This window comes from Salmo salar, chromosome 05 (genome assembly GCF_965601325.2).
Source record: "Salmo salar chromosome 05, fSalSal1, whole genome shotgun sequence".
Lineage (NCBI taxonomy): Eukaryota > Metazoa > Chordata > Actinopteri > Salmoniformes > Salmonidae > Salmo > Salmo salar.
Genome location: NC_138295.1, coordinates 3,411,807 through 3,437,815, shown reverse-complemented (window position 1 = coordinate 3,437,815; position 26,009 = coordinate 3,411,807). Strand labels below are relative to the sequence as shown.

The 26,009-nt window shown below is 47.1% G+C and overlaps 1 protein-coding gene across 1 annotated transcript in view; it reads right to left on the bottom strand.

Moving 5' to 3' along the window:
- Window positions 1-26,009, bottom strand: part of ddx41 (DEAD (Asp-Glu-Ala-Asp) box polypeptide 41) — a 42,535-nt gene that overhangs the window by 7,391 nt on the left and 9,135 nt on the right. Inside the window, exons 8-15 of the mRNA NM_001140327.1 lie at window positions 22,274-22,427; window positions 17,910-18,046; window positions 16,853-17,015; window positions 10,181-10,312; window positions 9,427-9,498; window positions 5,564-5,660; window positions 5,257-5,406; window positions 621-692 (exon numbers count right to left, since the gene is read on the bottom strand). Of these exons, the coding sequence (NP_001133799.1) occupies window positions 621-692; window positions 5,257-5,406; window positions 5,564-5,660; window positions 9,427-9,498; window positions 10,181-10,312; window positions 16,853-17,015; window positions 17,910-18,046; window positions 22,274-22,427 (977 nt within the window). The remainder of the gene's footprint in view (window positions 1-620; window positions 693-5,256; window positions 5,407-5,563; window positions 5,661-9,426; window positions 9,499-10,180; window positions 10,313-16,852; window positions 17,016-17,909; window positions 18,047-22,273; window positions 22,428-26,009) is intronic.

The window sequence follows — 26,009 nt, the reverse complement described above, 5'->3', positions numbered from 1 at the left end:
TCAAGCTAAGATTGTAGGACTGCCGGGGTGTTAAGCATATCCCAGTTTAGGTCACCTAACAGAACGAACTCTGAAGATAGATGGGGGGGCAATCAATTCACATATGGTGTCCAGGGCACAGCTGGGAGCTGAGGGGGGTCTATAACAGGCGGCAACAGTGAGAGACTTATTTCTGGAGAGATTAATTTTTAAAAGTAGAAGTTCAAATTGTTTGGGCATAGACCTGGATAGCATGACAGAACTCTACATGCTAACTCTGCAGTAGATTGCAACTCCGCCCCCTTTGGCAGTTCTATCTTGTTGGAAAATGTTATAGTTAGGGATGGAAATGTCAGGGTTTTTAGTGGCCTTCCTAAGCCAGGATTCAGACACAACTAGGACATCCGGGTTGGCGGAGTGTGCTAAAGCAGTGAGTAAAACAAACTTAGGGAAGAGGCTTCTGATATTAACATGCATGAAACCAAGGCTTTTTCGATTACAGAAGTCAACAAATGAGAGTTCCTGGGGACACGCAGGGCCTAGGTTAACCTCCATGGTGGGGTGCGGGTACAGTGGAGGTAAGCCCAGGCACTGAGTGATGATAAGAGAGGTTACATCTCTGGACGTGGCTTGTTTCTTACCACAGCCTTTGTTGATGAAAGTGGTGGCGATCCCAGTCTTCCCTGATCGACCGGTTCTACCAATCCTGTGGACTGGAACACAAAACAACACAGTCTGATTATAGAGAGGGAATACATGAGATTTTGGGGTAACAATATTGTGCACTTGAGGGGAGATATGAGCAGATTAACGAGAAGAAATGGGGAAACATGTACTCCCTCTCTCTAGGCCAGGTTACCCTCTCTAGGCCAGGTTGCCCTCTCTCTCTCTCTAGGCCAGGTTACCCTCTCTCTCTCTAGGCCAGGTTACCCTCTCTAGGCCAGGTTGCCCTCTCTCTCTCTCTAGGCCAGGTAACCCTCTCTCTCTCTAGGCCAGGTTACCCTCTCTCTCTAGGCCAGGTTACCCTCTCTCTCTCTAGGCCAGGTTACCCTCTCTCTCTCTAGGCCAGGTTACCCTCTCTCTCTAGGCCAGGTTACCCTCTCTCTCTAGGCCAGGTTACCCTCTCTCTCTCTAGGCCAGGTTACCCTCTCTCTCTCTAGGCCAGGTTACCCTCTCTCTCTCTAGGCCAGGTTACCCCTCTCTCTCTAGGCCAGGTAACCCTCTCTCTCTAGGCCAGGTTACCCTCTCTCTCTCTAGGCCAGGTTACCCTCTCTCTCTAGGCCAGGTTACCCTCTCTCTCTCTCTAGGCCAGGTTACCATCTCTCTCTCTAGGCCAGGTTGCCCTCTCTCTCTCTCTAGGCCAGGTTACCCTCTCTCTCTCTCTAGGCCAGGTTGCCCTCTCTCTCTCTCTAGGCCAGGTTACCCTCTCTCTCTCTAGGCCAGGTTACCCTCTCTCTCTCTAGGCCAGGTTACCCTCTCTCTCTCTAGGCCAGGTTACCCTCTCTCTCTAGGCCAGGTTACCCTCTCTCTCTCTAGGCCAGGTTACCCTCTCTCTCTAGGCCAGGTTACCATCTCTCTAGGCCAGGTTACCATCTCTCTAGGCCAGGTTACCATCTCTCTAGGCCAGGTTACCCTCTCTCTCTAGGCCAGGTTATCATCTCTCTAGGCCAGGTTACCCTCTCTCTCTAGGCCAGGTTACCATCTCTCTAGGCCAGGTTACCATCTCTCTAGGCCAGGTTACCATCTCTCTCTCTCTAGGCCAGGTTACCATCTCTCTCTAGGCCAGGTTACCATCTCTCTCTCTCTAGGCCAGGTTACCCTCTCTCTCTAGGCCAGGTTACCCTCTCTCTCTAGGCCAGGTTACCCTCTCTCTCTAGGCCAGGTTACCATCTCTCTCTCTCTAGGCCAGGTTACCATCTCTCTCTCTCTAGGCCAGGTTACCATCTCTCTCTCTCTAGGCCAGGTTACCATCTCTCTCTCTCTCTCTAGGCCAGGTTACCATCTCTCTCTAGGCCAGGTTACCCTCTCTCTAGGCCAGGTTACCCTCTCTCTCTAGGCCAGGTTACCCTCTCTCTCTAGGCCAGGTTACCCTCTCTCTAGGCCAGGTTACCCTCTCTCTCTAGGCCAGGTTACCCTCTCTCTCTCTAGGCCAGGTTACCCTCTCTCTCTCTCTAGGCCAGGTTACCCTCTCTCTCTCTCTAGGCCAGGTTACCCTCTCTCTCTAGGCCAGGTTATCATCTCTCTCTAGGCCAGGTTACCCTCTCTCTCTAGGCCAGGTTACCCTCTCTCTCTCTAGGCCAGGTTACCCTCTCTCTCTCTAGGCCAGGTTATCATCTCTCTAGGCCAGGTTACCCTCTCTCTCTCTAGGCCAGGTTACCCTCTCTCTCTAGGCCAGGTTACCCTCTCTCTCTCTAGGCCAGGTTACCCTCTCTCTAGGCCAGGTTACCCTCTCTCTAGGCCAGGTTACCCTCTCTCTCTAGGCCAGGTTACCCTCTCTCTCTCTAGGCCAGGTTACCATCTCTCTAGGCCAGGTTACCCTCTCTCTCTAGGCCAGGTTACCATCTCTCTCTAGGCCAGGTTACCCTCTCTCTCTCTCTAGGCCAGGTTACCCTCTCTCTCTCTCTAGGCCAGGTTACCCTCTCTCTCTCTCTAGGCCAGGTTACCCTCTCTCTCTCTCTAGGCCAGGTTACCCTCTCTCTCTAGGCCAGGTTACCCTCTCTCTCTAGGCCAGGTTACCCTCTCTCTCTCTAGGCCAGGTTACCCTCTCTCTCTCTAGGCCAGGTTACCCTCTCTCTCTCTCTAGGCCAGGTTACCCTCTCTCTCTAGGCCAGGTTACCCTCTCTCTCTCTAGGCCAGGTTACCCTCTCTCTCTAGGCCAGGTTACCCTCTCTCTCTAGGCCAGGTTACCCTCTCTCTCTAGGCCAGGTTACCCTCTCTCTCTAGGCCAGGTTACCCTCTCTCTCTAGGCCAGGTTACCCTCTCTCTCTCTCTAGGCCAGGTTACCCTCTCTCTCTAGGCCAGGTTACCCTCTCTCTCTAGGCCAAGTTACCCTCTCTCTCTCTCTAGGCCAGGTTACCCTCTCTCTCTCTCTAGGCCAGGTTATCATCTCTCTAGGCCAGGTTACCCTCTCTCTCTCTAGGCCAGGTTACCCTCTCTCTCTCTAGGCCAGGTTACCATCTCTCTCTCTAGGCCAGGTTATCATCTCTCTCTCTCTAGGCCAGGTTACCCTCTCTCTCTCTAGGCCAGGTTACCCTCTCTCTCTCTAGGCCAGGTTACCCTCTCTCTCTCTAGGCCAGGTTACCCTCTCTCTCTCTCTAGGCCAGGTTACCCTCTCTCTCTCTCTAGGCCAGGTTACCCTCTCTCTCTAGGCCAGGTTACCATCTCTCTCTAGGCCAGGTTACCCTCTCTCTCTAGGCCAGGTTACCCTCTCTCTCTCTCTAGGCCAGGTTACCCTCTCTCTCTCTCTAGGCCAGGTTACCCTCTCTCTCTAGGCCAGGTTACCCTCTCTCTCTCTAGGCCAGGTTACCCTCTCTCTCTCTAGGCCAGGTTACCCTCTCTCTCTCTAGGCCAGGTTACCCTCTCTCTCTCTAGGCCAGGTTACCATCTCTCTCTAGGCCAGGTTATCATCTCTCTAGGCCAGGTTATCATCTCTCTAGGCCAGGTTATCATCTCTCTCTAGGCCAGGTTATCATCTCTCTCTCTAGGCCAGGTTACCCTCTCTCTCTAGGCCAGGTTACCCTCTCTCTCTCTAGGCCAGGTTATCATCTCTCTCTCTAGGCCAGGTTACCCTCTCTCTCTAGGCCAGGTTACCCTCTCTCTCTCTAGGCCAGGTTACTCTCTCTCTCTAGGCCAGGTTACCCTCTCTCTCTAGGCCAGGTTACCCTCTCTCTCTAGGCCAGGTTACCCTCTCTCTCTAGGCCAGGTTACCCTCTCTCTCTAGGCCAGGTTACCCTCTCTCTCTAGGCCAGGTTACCCTCTCTCTCTAGGCCAGGTTACCCTCTCTCTCTCTAGGCCAGGTTACCCTCTCTCTATAGGCCAGGTTACCCTCTCTCTCTAGGCCAGGTTATCATCTCTCTAGGCCAGGTTACCCTCTCTCTCTCTAGGCCAGGTTACCCTCTCTCTCTAGGCCAGGTTACCCTCTCTCTCTAGGCCAGGTTACCCTCTCTCTCTAGGCCAGGTTACCCTCTCTCTCTAGGCCAGGTTACCCTCTCTATCTAGGCCAGGTTACCGACTCTCTAGGCCAGGTTACCCTCTCTCTCTAGGCCAGGTTACCCTCTCTCTCTAGGCCAGGTTACCCTCTCTCTCTAGGCCAGGTTACCATCTCTCTCTAGGCCAGGTTACCCTCTCTCTCTCTAGGCCAGGTTACCCTCTCTCTCTCTCTAGGCCAGGTTACCCTCTCTCTCTCTAGGCCAGGTTACCCTCTCTCTCTAGGCCAGGTTACCCTCTCTCTCTAGGCCAGGTTACCATCTCTCTCTAGGCCAGGTTACCCTCTCTCTCTCTAGGCCAGGTTACCCTCTCTCTCTCTCTAGGCCAGGTTACCCTCTCTCTCTCTAGGCCAGGTTACCCTCTCTCTCTCTAGGCCAGGTTACCCTCTCTCTCTCTAGGCCAGGTTACCATCTCTCTAGGCCAGGTTACCCTCTCTCTCTCTAGGCCAGGTTACCATCTCTCTAGGCCAGGTTACCATCTCTCTAGGCCAGGTTACCCTCTCTCTCTAGGCCAGGTTACCCTCTCTCTCTAGGCCAGGTTACCCTCTCTCTCTAGGCCAGGTTACCATCTCTCTCTAGGCCAGGTTACCCTCTCTCTCTCTCTAGGCCAGGTTACCCTCTCTCTCTAGGCCAGGTTACCCTCTCTCTCTCCAGGCCAGGTTACCATCTCTCTCTCTCTAGGCCAGGTTACCCTCTCTCTCTCTAGGCCAGGTTACCCTCTCTCTCTCTCTAGGCCAGGTTACCCTCTCTCTCTAGGCCAGGTTACCCTCTCTCTCTAGGCCAGGTTACCCTCTCTCTCTCTAGGCCAGGTTATCATCTCTCTGGGCCATGTTACCCTCTCTCTCTAGGCCAGGTTATCATCTCTCTGGGCCAGGTTACCCTCTCTCTCTCTAGGCCAGGTTATCATCTCTCTAGGCCAGGTTATCATCTCTCTAGGCCAGGTTATCATCTCTCTGGGCCATGGTTACTCTGAAGCACATTGTGGTAACTGTAAGTTGCTCTGGATAAGAGCGTCTGCTGAATGACTCAAATGTTAAATAGTAAAAACAGTTGATTGATTGAGAAGTCTTACCATAGTTCTCTATCTCCTCTGGCATATCATAGTTGACCACATGCTGTATAGCAGGGAAGTCCAGACCTTTAGACGCCACATCAGTAGCTACCAACACGTCCTTCTTCCCTTCCTTAAAGGCCTCGATAGCCTTGGTACGCTCCTCCTGGTCTGGAAAATGCATCGCAGAGAGGGAATGAAATAGCACCTCTTATTTTAGGTAGTCTTAACCATTTTCCTCCACTCCTTTCAGCACTAGGGCACAATGTTAGGGCAGGGGACATGTTAGGGTTGAGGTAGGAGGACTAGGAGGGGTTAGTGATCTTACCTTTTCCTCCGTGGATAGCCACAGCCTCCACTCCTTTCAGCAGGAGATATTCATGAATGGCGTCCACGTCTGCTTTCTTCTCAGCAAACATCAACACCTGGGAGACAGAGAACAACGCCATCACTACCATCTTACCTTCTGATTAAACAACACACAACAACACTCCCATCTTACCTTCTGATTAAACACACAACAACACTACCATCTTACCTTCTGATTACACAACAACACTACCATCTTACCTTCTGATTAAACACACAACAACACTCCCATCTTACCTTCTGATTACACAACAACACTTCCATCTTACCTTCTGATTACACAACAACACTCCCATCTTACCTTCTGATTAAACAACACACAACAACACTACCATCTTACCTTCTGATTACACAACAACACTACCATCTTACCTTCTGATTACACAACAACACTACCATCTTACCTTCTGATTAAAGAACACACAACAACACTACCATCTTACCTTCTGATTACACAACAACACTACCATCTTACCTTCTGATTACACAACAACACTACCATCTTAGCTTCTGATTAAAGAACACACAACAACACTCCCATCTTACCTTCTGATTAAACACACAACAACACTACCATCTTACCTTCTGATTACACAACAACACTACCATCTTAGCTTCTGATTAAAGAACACACAACAACACTCCCATCTTACCTTCTGATTAAACACACAACAACACTACCATCTTACCTTCTGATTAAACACACAACAACACTACCATCTTACCTTCTGATTAAACACACAACAACACTACCATCTTACCTTCTGATTAAACACACAACAACACTACCATCTTAGCTTCTGATTAAACACACAACAACACTTCCATCTTACCTTCTGATTACACAACAACACTACCATCTTAGCTTCTGATTAAAGAACACACAACAACACTCCCGTCTTACCTTCTGATTAAACACACAACAACACTACCATCTTACCTTCTGATTACACAACAACACTACCATCTTAGCTTCTGATTAAAGAACACACAACAACACTCCCATCTTACCTTCAGATGACACAACAACACTCCCATCTTACCTTCTGATTAAACAACACACAACAACACTACCATCTTACCTTCTGATTACACAACAACACTACCATCTTACCTTCTGATTAAACACACAACAACACTACCATCTTACCTTCTGATTAAACAACAACACTCCCATCTTACCTTCTGATTAAACAACACACAACAACACTCCCATCTTACCTTCTGATTACACAACAACACTACCATCTTACCTTCTGATTACACAACAACACTCCCATCTTACCTTCTGATTAAACACACAACAACACTCCCATCTTACCTTCTGATTAAACAACACACAACAACACTCCCATCTTACCTTCTGATTAAACAACACACAACAACACTCCCATCTTACCTTCTGATTAAACAACACACAACAACACTACCATCTTACCTTCTGATTACACAACAACACTACCATCTTACCTTCTGATTAAACAACAACACTCCCATCTTACCTTCTGATTAAACAACACACAACAACACTACCATCTTACCTTCTGATTACACAACAACACTCCCATCTTACCTTCTGATTAAACAACACACAACAACACTACCATCTTACCTTCTGATTAAACAACACACAACAACACTACCATCTTACCTTCTGATTACACAACAACACTACCATCTTACCTTCTGATTAAACAACAACACTCCCATCTTACCTTCTGATTACACAACACACAACAACACTACCATCTTACCTTCTGATTACACAACAACACTCCCATCTTACCTTCTGATTACACAACACACAACAACACTACCATCTTACCTTCTGATTACACAACAACACTCCCATCTTACCTTCTGATTAAACAACACACAACAACACTACCATCTTACCTTCTGATTACACAACAACACTACCATCTTACCTTCTGATTAAACAACACACAACAACACTACCATCTTACCTTCTGATTACACAACAACACTCCCATCTTACCTTCTGATTAAACAACACACAACAACACTACCATCTTACCTTCTGATTACACAACAACACTACCATCTTACCTTCTGATTACACAACAACACTCCCATCTTACCTTCTGATTAAACAACACACAACAACACTCCCATCTTACCTTCTGATTAAACAACACACAACAACACTCCCATCTTACCTTCTGATTAAACAACACACAACAACACTCCCATCTTACCTTCTGATTAAACAACACACAACAACACTACCATCTTACCTTCTGATTACACAACAACACTACCATCTTACCTTCTGATTAAACAACAACACTCCCATCTTACCTTCTGATTAAACAACACACAACAACACTACCATCTTACCTTCTGATTAAACAACACACAACAACACTACCATCTTACCTTCTGATTAAACAACACACAACAACACTACCATCTTACCTTCTGATTACACAACAACACTACCATCTTACCTTCTGATTAAACAACAACACTCCCATCTTACCTTCTGATTACACAACACACAACAACACTACCATCTTACCTTCTGATTACACAACAACACTCCCATCTTACCTTCTGATTAAACAACACACAACAACACTACCATCTTACCTTCTGATTACACAACAACACTACCATCTTACCTTCTGATTAAACAACACACAACAACACTACCATCTTACCTTCTGATTACACAACAACACTCCCATCTTACCTTCTGATTAAACAACACACAACAACACTACCATCTTACCTTCTGATTACACAACAACACTACCATCTTACCTTCTGATTAAACAACAACACTCCCATCTTACCTTCTGATTAAACAACACACAACAACACTCCCATCTTACCTTCTGATTACACAACAACACTACCATCTTACCTTCTGATTAAACAACAACACTCCCATCTTACCTTCTGATTAAACAACACACAACAACACTCCCATCTTACCTTCTGATTACACAACAACACTACCATCTTACCTTTTGATTAAAGAGCAGAGAACCGGAGGAGGGGTCGGTTACTAACCGGAGGAGGAGGAGGGGTCGGTTACTAACCGGAGGAGGAGGAGGGGTCGGTTACTAACCGGTGGAGGAGGAGGAGGGGTCGGTTACTAACCGGAGGAGGAGGAGGAGGGGTCGGTTACTAACCGGAGGAGGAGGAGGGGTCGGTTACTAACCGGAGGAGGGGTCGGTTACTAACCGGAGGAGGAGGAGGGGTCGGTTACTAACCGGAGGAGGAGGAGGGATCGGTTACTAACCGGAGGAGGGATCGGTTACTAACCGGAGGAGGAGGAGTCGGTTACTAACCGGAGGAGGAGTCGGTTACTACCCGGAGGAGGGGTCGGTTACTAACCGGAGGAGGGGTCGGTTACTAACCGGAGGAGGGGTCGGTTACTAACCGGAGGAGGAGGGGTCGGTTACTAACCGGAGGAGGAGGGGTCGGTTACTAACCGGAGGAGGAGGGGTCGGTTACTAACCGGAGGAGGGGTCGGTTACTAACCGGAGGAGGGGTCGGTTACTAACCGGAGGAGGGGTCGGTTACTAACCGGAGGAGGGGTCGGTTACTAACCGGAGGAGGAGGAGGGGTCGGTTACTAACCGGAGGAGGAGGAGGGGTCGGTTACTAACCGGAGGAGGAGAAGGGGTCGGTTACTAACCGGAGGAGGAGGAGGGGTCGGTTACTAACCGGAGGAGGAGGGGTCGGTTACTAACCGGAGGAGGAGGGGTTGGTTACTAACCGGAGGAGGAGGGGTTGGTTACTAACCGGAGGAGGAGGGGTTGGTTACTAGGAGGAGGGGTTGGTTACTAACCGGAGGAGGAGTCTTCTGTAGACACTCCAGCAGGTAAACCATCTTAGCCTCTTCCTTCACATACTCCACTTCCTGAAATGAAATGCAATGTAAAAACAATCAATGTAAACATTTTAATAGCTATATATATATATATATATATCAAAAAGTACACAAACCTATTTCATTTACGATATTCCTGTGAAAACCTGCTTTAAAAAAAGTTATTAGAATGCGTCCCAAATTGTACCCTACTCCCCATATAGTGCACTACTTTTGACCAGGGTAGTGCACTACTTTTGACCAGGGCAGTGCACTACTTTTGACCAGGGCAGTGCACTACTTTTGACCAGGGCAGTGCACTACTTTTGACCAGGGCAGTGCACTACTTTTGACCAGGCAGTGCACTACTTTTGACCAGGGTAGTGCACTACTTTTGACCAGGGTAGTGCACTACTTTTGACCAGGGCAGTGCACTACTTTTGACCAGGCAGTGCACTACTTTTGACCAGGGTAGTGCACTACTTTTGACCAGGGTAGTGCACTACTTTTGACCAGGGTAGTGCACTACTTTTGACCAGGGCAGTGCACTACTTTTGACCAGGGCAGTGCACTACTTTTCACCAGGCAGTGCACTACTTTTGACCAGGCAGTGGACTACTTTTGACCAGGCAGTGGACTACTTTTGACCAGGGTAGTGCACTACTTTTGACCAGGTAGTGCCCTACTTTTGACCAGGCAGTGGATGAATTATTTTTCTGCTGGTGTGTTGCACCTGAATGACGTCCAAGCTGGCAGCGCCGGCCCGGCCCACGTTGATGGTGATGGGTTTGACCAGGGCACTCTTGGCAAAGTTCTGGATCTTCTTGGGCATGGTGGCACTAAACAGAAGAGTTTGTCTCTGGCCCTGCAAATCAAATCAAATCTGTTACACGTACCTTACAGTGAAATGCTTACATGCATATCCTTAACCAACAATGCTTTAAGAAGTTAAGTGTTAAGTAAAAAAATATACAAGTAAAAAAAATTGAAAATAAAAGTAACAAATAATTAAAGAGCAGCAGTAAAATAACAATAACAATACAGGGGGGAACCGGTACAGAGTCAATGTGGAGGCTATATACAGGGGGTACCGGTACAGAGTCAATGTGGAGGCTATATACAGGGGGTACCGGTACAGAGTCAATGTGGAGGCTATATACAGGGGGTACCAGTACAGAGTCAATGTGGAGGCTATATACAGGGGGTACCGGTACAGAGTCAATGTGGAGGCTATATACAGGGGGTACCGGTACAGAGTCAATGTGGAGGCTATATACAGGGGGTACCGGTACAGAGTCAATGTGGAGGCTATATACAGGGGGCACCGGTACAGAGTCAATGTGGAGGCTATATACAGGGGGTACCGGTACAGAGTCAATGTGGAGGCTATATACAGGGGGTACCGGTACAGAGTCAATGTGGAGGCTATATACAGGGGGTACCGGTACAGAGTCAATGTGGAGGCTATATACAGGGGGTACCGGTACAGAGTCAATGTGGAGGCGATATACAGGGGGTACCGGTACAGAGTCAATGTGGAGGCTATATACAGGGGGTACCGGTACAGAGTCAATGTGGAGGCTATATACAGGGGGTACCGGTACAGAGTCAATGTGGAGGCGATATACAGGGGGTACCGGTACAGAGTCAATGTGGAGGCTATATACAGGGGGTACCGGTACAGAGTCAATGTGGAGGCTATATACAGGGGGTACCGGTACAGAGTCAATGTGGAGGCTATATACAGGGGGGTACCGGTACAGAGTCAATGTGGAGGCTATATACAGGGGGTACCGGTACAGAGTCAATGTGGAGGCTATATACAGGGTATTACGGTACAGAGTCAATGTGGAGGCTATATACAGGGGGTACCGGTACAGAGTCAATGTGGAGGCTATATACAGGGGGTACCGGTACAGAGTCAATGTGGAGGCTATATACAGGGGGTACCGGTACAAAGTCAATGTGGAGGCTATATACAGGGGGTACCGGTACAGAGTCAATGTGGAGGCTATATACAGGGTATTACGGTACAGAGTCAATGTGGAGGCTATATACAGGGGGTACCGGTACAGAGTCAATGTGGAGGCTATATACAGGGGGTACCGGTACAGAGTCAATGTGGAGGCTATATACAGGGGGTACCGGTACAGAGTCAATGTGGAGGCTATATACAGGGGGTACCGGTACAGAGTCAATGTGGAGGCTATATACAGGGAGGTACCGGTACAGAGTCAATGTGGAGGCTATATACAGGGGGTACCGGTACAAAGTCAATGTGGAGGCTATATACAGGGGGTACCGGTACAGAGTCAATGTGGAGGCTATATACAGGGGGTACCGGTACAGAGTCAATGTGGAGGCTATATACAGGGGGGTACCGGTACAGAGTCAATGTGGAGGCTATATACAGGGGGTACTGGTACAGAGTCAATGTGGAGGCTATATACAGGGTATTACGGTACAGAGTCAATGTGGAGGCTATATACAGGGGGTACCGGTACAGAGTCAATGTGGAGGCTATATACAGGGGGTACCGGTACAGAGTCAATGTGGAGGCTATATACAGGGGGTACCGGTACAAAGTCAATGTGGAGGCTATATACAGGGGGTACCGGTACAGAGTCAATGTGGAGGCTATATACAGGGTATTACGGTACAGAGTCAATGTGGAGGCTATATACAGGGGGTACCGGTACAGAGTCAATGTGGAGGCTATATACAGGGGGTACCGGTACAGAGTCAATGTGGAGGCTATATACAGGGGGTACCGGTACAGAGTCAATGTGGAGGCTATATACAGGGGGTACCGGTACAGAGTCAATGTGGAGGCTATATACAGGGAGGTACCGGTACAGAGTCAATGTGGAGGCTATATACAGGGGGTACCGGTACAAAGTCAATGTGGAGGCTATATACAGGGGGTACCGGTACAGAGTCAATGTGGAGGCTATATACAGGGGGGTACCGGTACAGAGTCAATGTGGAGGCTATATACAGGGGGTACCGGTACAGAGTCAATGTGGAGGCTATATACAGGGGATACCGGTACAGAGTCAATGTGGAGGCTATATACAGGGGGGTACCGGTACAGAGTCAATGTGGAGGCTATATACAGGGGGTACCGGTACAGAGTCAATGTGGAGGCTATATACAGGGGATACCGGTACAGAGTCAATGTGGAGGCTATATACAGGGGGTACCGGTACAGAGTCAATGTGGAGGCTATATACAGGGGGGTACCGGTACAGAGTCAATGTGGAGGCTATATACAGGGGGTACCGGTACAGAGTCAATGTGGAGGCTATATACAGGGGGTACCGGTACAGAGTCAATGTGGAGGCTATATACAGGGGGGTACCGGTACAGAGTCAATGTGGAGGCTATATACAGGGGGTACCGGTACAGAGTCAATGTGGAGGCTATATACAGGGGGGTACCGGTACAGAGTCAATGTGGAGGCTATATACAGGGGGTACCGGTACAGAGTCAATGTGGAGGCTATATACAGGGGGAACCGGTACAGAGTCAATGTGGAGGCTATATACAGGGGGTACCGGTACAGAGTCAATGTGGAGGCTATATACAGGGGGGGTACCGGTACAGAGTCAATGTGGAGGCTATTTACAGGGTGTTATGGTACAGAGTCAATGTGGAGGCTATATACAGGTGATACCGATACAGAGTCAATGTGGAGGCTATATACAGGGGGTACCGGTACAGAGTCAATGTGGAGGCTATTTACAGGGTGTACCGGTACAGAGTCAACGTGGAGGCTATATACAGGGGGTACCGGTACAGAGTCAATGTGGAGGCTATATACAGGGGGTACCGGTACAGAGTCAATGTGGAGGCTATATACAGGGGGTACCGGTACAGAGTCAATGTGGAGGCTATATACAGGGGGTACCGGTACAGAGTCAATGTGGAGGCTATATACAGGGGGTACCGGTACAGAGTCAATGTGGAGGCTATATACAGGGGGTACCGGTACAGAGTCAATGTGGAGGCTATATACAGGGGGGTACCGGTACAGAGTCAATGTGGAGGCTATATACAGGGGGTACCGGTACAGAGTCAATGTGGAGGCTATATACAGGGTATTACGGTACAGAGTCAATGTGGAGGCTATATACAGGGGGTACCGGTACAGAGTCAATGTGGAGGCTATATACAGGGGGTACCGGTACAGAGTCAATGTGGAGGCTATATACAGGGGGTACCGGTACAAAGTCAATGTGGAGGCTATATACAGGGGGTACCGGTACAGAGTCAATGTGGAGGCTATATACAGGGTATTACGGTACAGAGTCAATGTGGAGGCTATATACAGGGGGTACCGGTACAGAGTCAATGTGGAGGCTATATACAGGGGGTACCGGTACAGAGTCAATGTGGAGGCTATATACAGGGGGTACCGGTACAGAGTCAATGTGGAGGCTATATACAGGGGGTACCGGTACAGAGTCAATGTGGAGGCTATATACAGGGAGGTACCGGTACAGAGTCAATGTGGAGGCTATATACAGGGGGTACCGGTACAAAGTCAATGTGGAGGCTATATACAGGGGGTACCGGTACAGAGTCAATGTGGAGGCTATATACAGGGGGGTACCGGTACAGAGTCAATGTGGAGGCTATATACAGGGGGTACCGGTACAGAGTCAATGTGGAGGCTATATACAGGGGATACCGGTACAGAGTCAATGTGGAGGCTATATACAGGGGGGTACCGGTACAGAGTCAATGTGGAGGCTATATACAGGGGGTACCGGTACAGAGTCAATGTGGAGGCTATATACAGGGGATACCGGTACAGAGTCAATGTGGAGGCTATATACAGGGGGTACCGGTACAGAGTCAATGTGGAGGCTATATACAGGGGGGTACCGGTACAGAGTCAATGTGGAGGCTATATACAGGGTATTACAGTACAGAGTCAATGTGGAGGCTATATACAGGGGGTACCGGTACAGAGTCAATATGGAGGCTATAGACAGTTGGTACCGGTACAGAGTCAATGTGGAGGCTATATACAGGGGTTACCGGTACAGAGTCAATGTGGAGGCTATATACAGGGGGTACCGGTACAGAGTCAATGTGGAGGCTATATACAGGGGGTACCGGTACAGAGTCAATGTGGAGGCTATATACAGGGGGGGTACCGGTACAGAGTCAATGTGGAGGCTATATACAGGGGGTACCGGTACAGAGTCAATGTGGAGGCTATATACAGGGGGGTACCGGTACAGAGTCAATGTGGAGGCTATATACAGGGGGTACCGGTACAGAGTCAATGTGGAGGCTATATACAGGGGGAACCGGTACAGAGTCAATGTGGAGGCTATATACAGGGGGTACCGGTACAGAGTCAATGTGGAGGCTATATACAGGGGGGGGTACCGGTACAGAGTCAATGTGGAGGCTATTTACAGGGTGTTATGGTACAGAGTCAATGTGGAGGCTATATACAGGTGATACCGATACAGAGTCAATGTGGAGGCTATATACAGGGGGTACCGGTACAGAGTCAATGTGGAGGCTATTTACAGGGTGTACCGGTACAGAGTCAATGTGCAGGGGCACCGGTTAGTTGAGGTATGAAGGGTGATGTTAAAAGCATTGCTGTTTGGTTCAGTTAGAAAACATACCACTAGTCGTCACTACACACAAACAGTGATATGTTGTAATGTGTTCAGGAGCGATCTGGGGTTAAAATACCCCTCGTGTCCAGAACTGGTTTAAACTAGAGGGGCTAGGGGGCAGTATTTTCAAGGCTGGATGAACGGTCCGATGAAAAACGTACCCAATTTAAACAGGTTACTACTCTGGCCCAGAAAATAGAATATGCATATTATTAGTAGATTTGGATAGAAAACACTCTAAAGTTTAGAAAACTGTTTGAATGGTGTCTGTGAGTATAACAGAACTCATATGGCAGGCCAAAACCTGAGAAAAATTGAATCAGGAAGTGGGAGAAATTAGAAATGTAGTTTTTCCTTTTGAATCCCTTGAAAAACTACAGTGACATAGGATTTACGTTGCACCTCCTAACTCTTCCATTGGCTGTCAACAATCTTTAGGAACTGGTTTCATCCGTCACCTGTTACCGGGCAGAAAATTGTGGCCCAGTCAATCACTGGCCAGTCTGAGGACAGGTGTCTCGTGACGCGCGTGCACGTGACTTCGCTGTTTGTTATTATTCTTCTGGGATGAATACCTATTGCCCGGTTGTAAAATTATCGCAATTTTACGTAAAAAAATACCCTAAAGGATTGATTGTAACCATCATTTGACATGTTTCTACAAACGGTAATGGAACTTTTGAACATTTCGTCTATGGATTTGCGTCCACGCCACATTGGCATTGTAAAGTGTTCTGGATGGGTAAACAAAACGGACGTATTTGGACATAAATTATGGACTTTGCAGAACAAATGAACATTTCTTGTGGAAGTGGGAGCCCTTCCGAGTGCATTCCGCCGAAGATCAGCAAAGGTAAGAAAATATTTCGAACATATTGTTAGAGATTTGTCGACGCCGTGGTTGTAGGCTAACTGTATAGCTTAGCATTGAAGGCTAAGTTCTGTACTCAGAATATTGAACAATGTGCTTTTTCCGTAAAGTTATTTTGAAATCTGACAAAAGTGGTTGCATAAAGGAGTAGATTATTTCTAATTCTTAAAATAATTGTTATAAATTTTGTCAACGTTTATGAGTTCTTCTGTAAATTAATGTGCCTATTCACCGGATGTTATGGGGAGAAAACATTTTCTGAACGTCACGTGCCAATGTAAAAAAATGGGTTTTTGGATATAAATATGAACTTGATCTAACAAAAAATGCATGTATTGTCTAACATGATGTCCTAGGAGTGTCATCTGATGAAGATTGTCAAAGGTTAGTGTTTAATTTTAGCTGTATATCTGGTTTTGTGACGGCTATCCGTGCTTGGAAAATGTGTTTGTTTTTTTTTTGCTGAAGTGCTATCCTAAAATAATCTAAATGTTTTTCTTTCACTGTAAAGCCTTTTTGAAATCGGACAATGTGTTTGGATTAACGAGTAGAGTATCTTTAAAATGCCGTATAATACTGAATTTTAATTTTTTTAATTAAAAAAAAAAAATATATTTCGCGCCGTGCTATCTCACTGGTTGTTGTCCAACCAATCCCGTTAACGGGATTTTATCTCGAAGGGGTCCTCAAGAGGTTAACTGACTTGCCTAGTTAAATAAAGGTGTAAAATATATATATATTTTTTTAAATCGGTGTCCAAAAACAACGATTACAGATTGTTATAAAAACTTGAAATCGGCCCTAATTAATCGGCCATTCAGATTAATCGGTCGACCTCTAGTTTAAACCAGTTTATATCCAACTGGTTTAAACCAGTTTATATCCATACCTTAAAGTAGGAGAAGATAGTTCTGATGTCTTCTTCGAAGCCCATGTCTATCATTCTGTCAGCCTCGTCCAGAGCCAGATAACGACAGATATCCAGACTGATCATCTTCTTCTGCAACAGGTCCATCAGACGGCCGGGCGTCGCCACCATCATGTGGACGCCGCTACAAAACACCGGGTTCAACAGGGTCAGAGGTCAAACTGGCCCTCACACAGCTGGCTGACTGGCTGGTTAACTGGCTAGTTGACTGACTGGCTGGCTGACTGACTAGTTGACTGGCTGACTGACTGACTGACTGACTAGTTGACTGACTAGTTGACTGACTGGCTGGCTGGCTAGTTGACTGACTGGCTGGCTGACTGGCTAGTTGACTGACTGGTTGACTGGCTGGTTGACTGACTGGTTGACTGACTGGCTGGTTGACTGGCTGGTTGACTGACTGGCTGGCTGGCTGGTTGACTAGTTGACTGACTAGTTGACTGACTGACTGGCTGGCTGACTGGCTGGCTGGCTGACTGACTAGTTGACTGGCTGACTGACTGGTTGACTGGCTGACTGGCTGACTGACTAGTTGACTGGCTGACTGACTGGTTGACTGGCTGACTGACTGGTTGACTGACTGGCTGGCTGACTGGTTGACTGACTGGCTGGCTGACTAGTTGACTGACTGGCTGGCTGACTAGTTGACTGACTGGCTGGCTGACTAGTTGACTGACTGGCTGGCTGACTAGTTGACTGACTGGCTGGCTGACTAGTTGACTGACTGGTTGACTGACTGGTTGACTAGTTGACTGGCTGACTGACTGGCTGACTGACTGTCTGACTGGCTGGTTGACTGGCTGACTGGCTGACTGGTTGACTGACTGGCTGGCTGACTGGTTGACTGACTGGCTGGCTGACTGACTAGTTGACTGACTGGCTGGCTGACTAGTTGACTGACTGGCTGGCTGGCTGACTGACTGGCTGGCTGACTGACTGACTAGTTGACTGACTGGCTGGCTGACTGACTGACTGACTAGTTGACTGACTAGTTGACTGACTGGTTGAGAGTACTTACTGTTTGACCACCTCCATCTGGTCTTTGACAGACATGCCTCCTATACAGAGGACTGATCTCATATGTGGAGCCCCTTCTTCCTCCAGCAGCTTACAGTAGTATTCTATGATGGTGTGGGTCTGTTTAGCCAGCTCTCTCTGTGGGGAGAGGGGAGGAACACGTTTAGCCAGCTCTCTCTGTAGGGAGAGGAACATGTTTAACCAGCTCTCTCTGTAGGGAGAGGAGAGGCACATGTTTAACCAGCTCTCTCTGTAGGGAGAGGAGAGGCACATGTTTAGCCAGCTCTCTCTGTAGGGAGATGAGAGGAACATGTTTAGCCAGCTCTCTCTGTAGGGAGAGGAACATGTTTAGCCAGCTCTCTCTGTAGGGAGAGGAACATGTTTAACCAGCTCTCTCTGTAGGGAGAGGTACATGTTTAGCCAGCTCTCTCTGTAGGGAGAGGAACATGTTTAGCCAGCTCTCTCTGTAGGGAGAGGAGAGGACCATGTTTAACCAGCTCTCTCTGTAGGGAGAGGAGAGGAACATGTTTAGCCAGCTCTCTCTCTGTAGGGAGAGGAGAGGAACATTTTTAGCCAGCTCTCTCTGTAGGGAGATGAGAGGAACATGTTTAGCCAGCTCTCTCTGTAGGGAGAGGAGAGGAACATGTTTAACCAGCTCTCTCTGTAGGGAGAGGAGAGGAACATGTTTAACCAGCTCTCTCTGTAGGGAGAGGAGAGGAACATGTTTAGCCAGCTCTCTCTCTGTAGGGAGAGGAGAGGAACATGTTTAGCCAGCTCTCTCTGTAGGGAGAGGAGAGGAACATGTTTAGCCAGCTCTCTCTGTAGGGAGAGGAGAGGAACATGTTTAACCAGCTCTCTCTGCAGGGAGAGGAACATGTTTAGCCAGCTCTCTCTGTAGGGAGAGGAGAGGAACATGTTTAGCCAGCTCTCTCTGTAGGGAGAGGAGAGGAACATGTTTAACCAGCTCTCTCTGTAGGGAGAGGAACATGTTTAACCAGCTCTCTCTGTAGGGAGATGAGAGGAACATGTTTAGCCAGCTCTCTCTGTAGGGAGAGGAGAGGAACATGTTTAGCCAGCTCTCTCTCTGTAGGGAGAGGGACATGTTTAGCCAGCTCTCTCTGTAGGGAGAGGAGAGGAACATGTTTAACCAGCTCTCTCTGTAGGGAGAGGAGAGGAACATGTTTAGCCAGCTCTCTCCGTAGGGAGAGGAGAGGAACATGTTTAACCAGCTCTCTCTGTAGGGAGAGGAACATGTTTAACCAGCTCTCTCTGTAGGGAGAGGAGAGGAACATGTTTAACCAGCTCTCTCTGTAGGGAGAGGAACATGTTTAGCCAGCTCTCTCTCTGTAGGGAGAGGAGAGGAACATGTTTAACCAGCTCTCTCTCTGTAGGGAGAGGAGAGGAACATGTTTAACCAGCTCTCTCTCTGTAGGGAGAGGAGAGGAACATGTTTAACCAGCTCTCTCTGTAGGGAGAGGAACATGTTTAACCAGCTCTCTATGTAGGGAGAGGAACATGTTTAACCAGCTCTCTCTGTAGGGAGAGGAACACGTTTAGCCACCTCTCTCTGTAGGGAGAGGAGAGGAACATGTTTAGCCAGCTCTCTCTGTAGGGAGAGGAGAGGAACATGTTTAGCCAGCTCTCTCTGTAGGGAGAGGTTAGGAACATGTTTAGCCAGCTCTCTCTCTGTAGGGAGAGGAGAGGAACATGTTTAACCAGCTCTCTCTGTAGGGAGAGGAACATGTTTAACCAGCTCTCTCTGTAGGGAGATGAGAGGAACATGTTTAGCCAGCTCTCTCTGTAGGGAGAGGAGAGGAACATGTTTAACCAGCTCTCTCTGTAGGGAGAGGAGAGGAACATGTTTAGCCAGCTCTCTCTGTAGGGAGATGAGAGGAACATGTTTAACCAGCTCTCTCTGTAGGGAGAGGAACATGTTTAGCCAGCTCTCTCTCTGTAGGGAGAGGAGAGGGACATGTTTAACCAGCTCTCTCTGTAGGGAGATGAGAGGAACATGTTTAACCAGCTCTCTCTGTAGGGAGAGGAGAGGAACATGTTTAACCAGCTCTCTCTGTAGGGAGAGGAACATGTTTAACCAGCTCTCTCTGTAGGGAGAGGAACATGTTTAACCAGCTCTCTCTGTAGGGAGAGGAGAGGAACATGTTTAACCAGCTCTCTCTGTAGGGAGAGGAACATGTTTAGCCAGCTCTCTCTCTGTAGGGAGAGGAGAGGAACATGTTTAACCAGCTCTCTCTGTAGGGAGATGAGAGGAACATGTTTAGCCAGCTCTCTCTGTAGGGAGAGGAACATGTTTAGCCAGCTCTCTCTCTGTAGGGAGAGGAGAGGAACATGTTTAGCCAGCTCTCTCTCTGTAGGGAGAGGAGAGGAACATGTTTAGCCAGCTCTCTCTCTGTAGGGAGAGGAGAGGAACATGTTTAACCAGCTCTCTCTGTAGGGAGATGAGAGGAACATGTTTAACCAGCTCTCTCTCTGTAGGGAGAGGAACATGTTTAACCAGCTCTCTCTGTAGGGAGAGGAACACGTTTAGCCAGCTCACTCTCTGTAGGGAGAGGAGAGGAACATGTTTAGCCAGCTCTCTCTGTAGGGAGAGGAGAGGAACATGTTTAGCCAGCTCTCTCTGTAGGGAGAGGAACATGTTTAACCAGCTCTCTCTGTAGGGAGAGGAGAGGAACATGTTTAACCAGCTCTCTCTCTGTAGGGAGAGGAACATGTTTAGCCAGCTCTCTCTCTGTAGGGAGAGGAACATGTTTAGCCAGCTCTCTCTGTAGGGAGAGGAACATGTTTAGCCAGCTCTCTCTGTAGGGAGAGGAGAGGAACATGTTTAGCCAGCTCTCTCTCTGTAGGGAGAGGAGAGGAACATGTTTAGCCAGCTCTCTCTGTAGGGAGAGGAGAGGAACATGTTTAACCAGCTCTCTCTGTAGGGAGAGGAACATGTTTAGCCAGCTCTCTCTGTAGGGAGAGGAGAGGAACATGTTTAACCAGCTCTCTCTCTGTAGGGAGAGGAGAGGAACATGTTTAACCAGCTGTCTCTGTAGGGAGAGGAACATGTTTAGCCAGCTCTCTCTGTAGGGAGATGAGAGGAACATGTTTAACCAGCTCTCTCTGTAGGGAGAGGAACATGTTTAGCCAGCTCTCTCTGTAGGGAGAGGAGAGGAACATGTTTAACCAGCTCTCTCTCTGTAGGGAGAGGAGAGGAACATGTTTAGCCAGCTCTCTCTCTGTAGGGAGATGAGAGGAACATGTTTAACCAGCTCTCTCTGTAGGGAGAGGAACATGTTTAACCAGCTCTCTCTGTAGGGAGAGGAGAGGAACATGTTTAACCAGCTCTCTCTGTAGGGAGAGGAGAGGAACATGTTTAACCAGCTCTCTCTGTAGGGAGAGGAACATGTTTAGCCAGCTCTCTCTGTAGGGAGATGAGAGGAACATGTTTAACCAGCTCTCTCTGTAGGGAGAGGAGAGGAACATGTTTAGCCAGCTCTCTCTGTAGGGAGAGGAGAGGAACATGTTTAACCAGCTCTCTCTGTAGGGAGAGGACATGTTTAACCAGCTCTCTCTGTAGGGAGAGGAACATGTTTAACCAGCTCTCTCTCTGTGGGGAGAGGAGAGGAACATGTTTAACCAGCTCTCTCTGTAGGGAGAGGAACATGTTTAACCAGCTCTCTCTCTGTAGGGAGAGGAACATGTTTAACCAGCTCTCTCTCTGTAGGGAGAGGAACATGTTTAACCAGCTCTCTCTCTGTAGGGAGAGGAACATGTTTAACCAGCTCTCTCTCTGTAGGGAGAGGAACATGTTTAACCAGCTCTCTCTCTCTGTAGGGAGAGGACATGTTTAGCCAGCTCTCTCTGTAGGGAGAGGAACATGTTTAACCAGCTCTCTCTGTAGGGAGAGGAGAGGAACATGTTTAACCAGCTCTCTCTCTGTAGGGAGAGGAACATGTTTAACCAGCTCTCTCTCTGTAGGGAGAGGAACATGTTTAACCAGCTCTCTCTCTGTAGGGAGAGGAACATGTTTAACCAGCTCTCTCTCTGTAGGGAGAGGATCATGTTTAACCAGCTCTCTCTCTCTGTAGGGAGAGGACATGTTTAGCCAGCTCTCTCTGTAGGGAGAGGAACATGTTTAACCAGCTCTCTCTGTAGGGAGAGGAGAGGAACATGTTTAACCAGCTCTCTCTGTAGGGAGAGGAACATCAGAATCCAAAACAGGTTTGAAACCTCATCTCTTTCACCAGTCAAATGTATTTTCTAAGGAAGAGAAAGTATTCATGAGCAGATCAGGATCCTTCACTCTTACAGAAGGGCAGTCTCTTCTCTAACCTCTATCGTAACATTACAGTGTGAAGGACTTACTGAGGGACAGATGATGAGACCGTAGGGACCTTCGCTCTTACAGAAGGGCAGTCTCTTCTCTTGCTCCAGAGAGAACATGATGATGGGAAGGGTGAACACCAGAGTCTTCCCTGACCCAGTGAAGGCGATACCGATCATATCCCGGCCTGAGAGACTGAACACACACAGAGATACAGAGGAAACCAACCAATCAATCATATTGATATATCCAACCAACCAATCACATCGTATTGATATAGCCGACCAACCAATCACATCGTATTGATATAGCCGACCAACCAATCACATCGTATTGATATAGCCGACCAACCAATCACATCGTATTGATATAGCCGACCAACCAATCACATCGTATTGATATAGCCAACCAACCAATCACATCGTATTGATATAGCCGACCAACCAATCACATCGTATTGATATAGCCGACCAACCAATCACATCGTATTGATATAGCCGACCAACCAATCACATCGTATTGATATAGCCGACCAACCAATCACATCGTATTGATATAGCCGACCAACCAATCACATCGTATTGATATAGCCAACCAACCAATCACATCGTATTGATATAGCCAACCAACCAATCACATCGTATTGATATAGCCAACCAACCAATCACATCGTATTGATATAGCCAACCAACCAATCACATCGTATTGATAGAGCCAACCAACCAATCACATCGTATTGATATAGCCAACCAACCAATCACATCGTATTGATATAGCCGACCAACCAATCACATCGTATTGATATAGCCGACCAACCAATCACATCGTATTGATATAGCCGACCAACCAATCACATCGTATTGATATAGCCGACCAACCAATCACATCGTATTGATATAGCCAACCAACCAATCACATCGTATTGATATAGCCAACCAACCAATCACATCGTATTGATATAGCCAACCAACCAATCACATCGTATTGATATAGCCGACCAACCAATCACATCGTATTGATATAGCCGACCAACCAATCACATCGTATTGATATAGCCAACCAACCAATCACATCGTATTGATATAGCCAACCAACCAATCACATCGTATTGATATAGCCGACCAACCAATCACATCGTATTGATATAGCCAACCAACCAATCACATCGTATTGATATAGCCAACCAACCAATCACATCGTATTGGTATAGCCAACCAACCAATCACATCGTATTGATATAGCCGACCAACCAATCACATCGTATTGATATAGCCGACCAACCAATCACATCGTATTGATATAGCCGACCAACCAATCACATCGTATTGATATAGCCGACCAACCAATCACATCGTATTGATATAGCCGACCAACCAATCACATCGTATTGATATAGCCGACCAACCAATCACATCGTATTGATATAGCCGACCAACCAATCACATCGTATTGATATAGCCGACCAACCAATCACATCGTATTGATATAGCCAACCAACCAATAACATCGTATTGATATAGCCAACCAACCAATCACATCGTATTGATATAGCCAACCAACCAATCACATCGTATTGATATAGCCGACCAACCAATCACATCGTATTGATATAGCCTTATTTACTAGAATTGTTTTAGAGCTTTACAGTAACGGAGAAGCGAAGAAACCAGTTAAACATCGTATAGCTTTGTATCGCCAGGAATCATGTTCACATCATCAGGAACGAGGACAACGTCAGTGGTTTACTACTGTACTAACACATCATAAGGAACGAGGACAGTGGTTTACTACTGTACTAACACATCATAAGGAACGAGGACAGTGGTTTACTACTGTACTAACACATCATAAGGAACGAGGACAGTGGTTTACTACTGTACTAACACATCATAAGGAACGAGGACAGTGGTTTACTACTGTACTAACACATCTTAAGGAACGAGGACAGAGGTTTACTACTGTACTAACACATCATAAGGAACGAGGACAGAGGTTTACTACTGTACTAACACATCATAAGGAACGAGGACAGTGGTTTACTACTGTACTAACACATCATAAGGAACGAGGACAGTGGTTTACTACTGTACTAACACATCATAAGGAACGAGGACAGTGGTTTACTACTGTACTAACACATCATAAGGAACGAGGACAGTGGTTTACTACTGTACTAACACATCATAAGGAACGAGGACAGTGGTTTACTACTGTACTAACACATCATCAGGAACGAGGACAGTGGTTTACTACTGTACTAACACATCATAAGGAACGAGGACAGTGGTTTACTACTGTACTAACACATCATAAGGAACGAGGACAGTGGTTTACTACTGTACTAACACATCATAAGGAACGAGGACAGTGGTTTACTACTGTACTAACACATAAGGAACGAGGACAGTGGTTTACTACTGTACTAACACATCATAAGGAACGAGGACAGTGGTTTACTACTGTACTAACACATCATAAGGAACGAGGACAGTGGTTTACTACTGTACTAACACATCATCAGGAACGAGGACAGTGGTTTACTACTGTACTAACACATCATCAGGAACGAGGACAGTGGTTTACTACTGTACTAACACATCATCAGGAACGAGGACAGTGGTTTACTACTGTACTAACACATCATAAGGAACGAGGACAGTGGTTTACTACTGTATTAACACATCATAAGGAACGAGGACAGTGGTTTACTACTGTATTAACACATCATAAGGAACGAGGACAGTGGTTTACTACTGTACTAACACATCATAAGGAACGAGGACAGTGGTTTACTACTGTACTAACACATCATAAGGAACGAGGACAGTGGTTTACTACTGTACTAACACATCATAAGGAACGAGGACAGTGGTTTACTACTGTACTAACACATCATAAGGAACGAGGACAGTGGTTTACTACTGTACTAACACATCATAAGGAACGAGGACAGTGGTTTACTACTGTACTAACACATCATAAGGAACGAGGACAGTGGTTTACTACTGTACTAACACATCATAAGGAACGAGGACAGTGGTTTACTACTGTACTAACACATCATAAGGAACGAGGACAGTGGTTTACTACTGTACTAACACATCATCAGGAACGAGGACAGTGGTTTACTACTGTACTAACACATCATCAGGAACGAGGACAGTGGTTTACTACTGTACTAACACATCATCAGGAACGAGGACAGTGGTTTACTACTGTACTAACACATCATAAGGAACGAGGACAGTGGTTTACTACTGTACTAACACATCATAAGGAACGAGGACAGTGGTTTACTACTGTACTAACACATAATGAACGAGGACAGTGGTTTACTACTGTACTAACACATCATAAGGAACGAGGACAGTGGTTTAGTACTGTACTAACACATCATAAGGAACGAGGACAGTGGTTTACTACTGTACTAACACATCATAAGGAACGAGGACAGTGGTTTACTACTGTACTAACACATCATAAGGAACGAGGACAGCGGTTTACTACTGTACTAACACATCATAAGGAACGAGGACAGTGGTTTACTACTGTACTAACACATCATCAGGAACGAGGACAGTGGTTTACTACTGTACTAACACATCATCAGGAACGAGGACAGTGGTTTACTACTGTACTAACACATCATAAGGAACGAGGACAGTGGTTTACTACTGTACTAACACATCATAAGGAACGAGGACAGTGGTTTACTACTGTACTAACACATCATCAGGAACGAGGACAGTGGTTTACTACTGTACTAACACATCATCA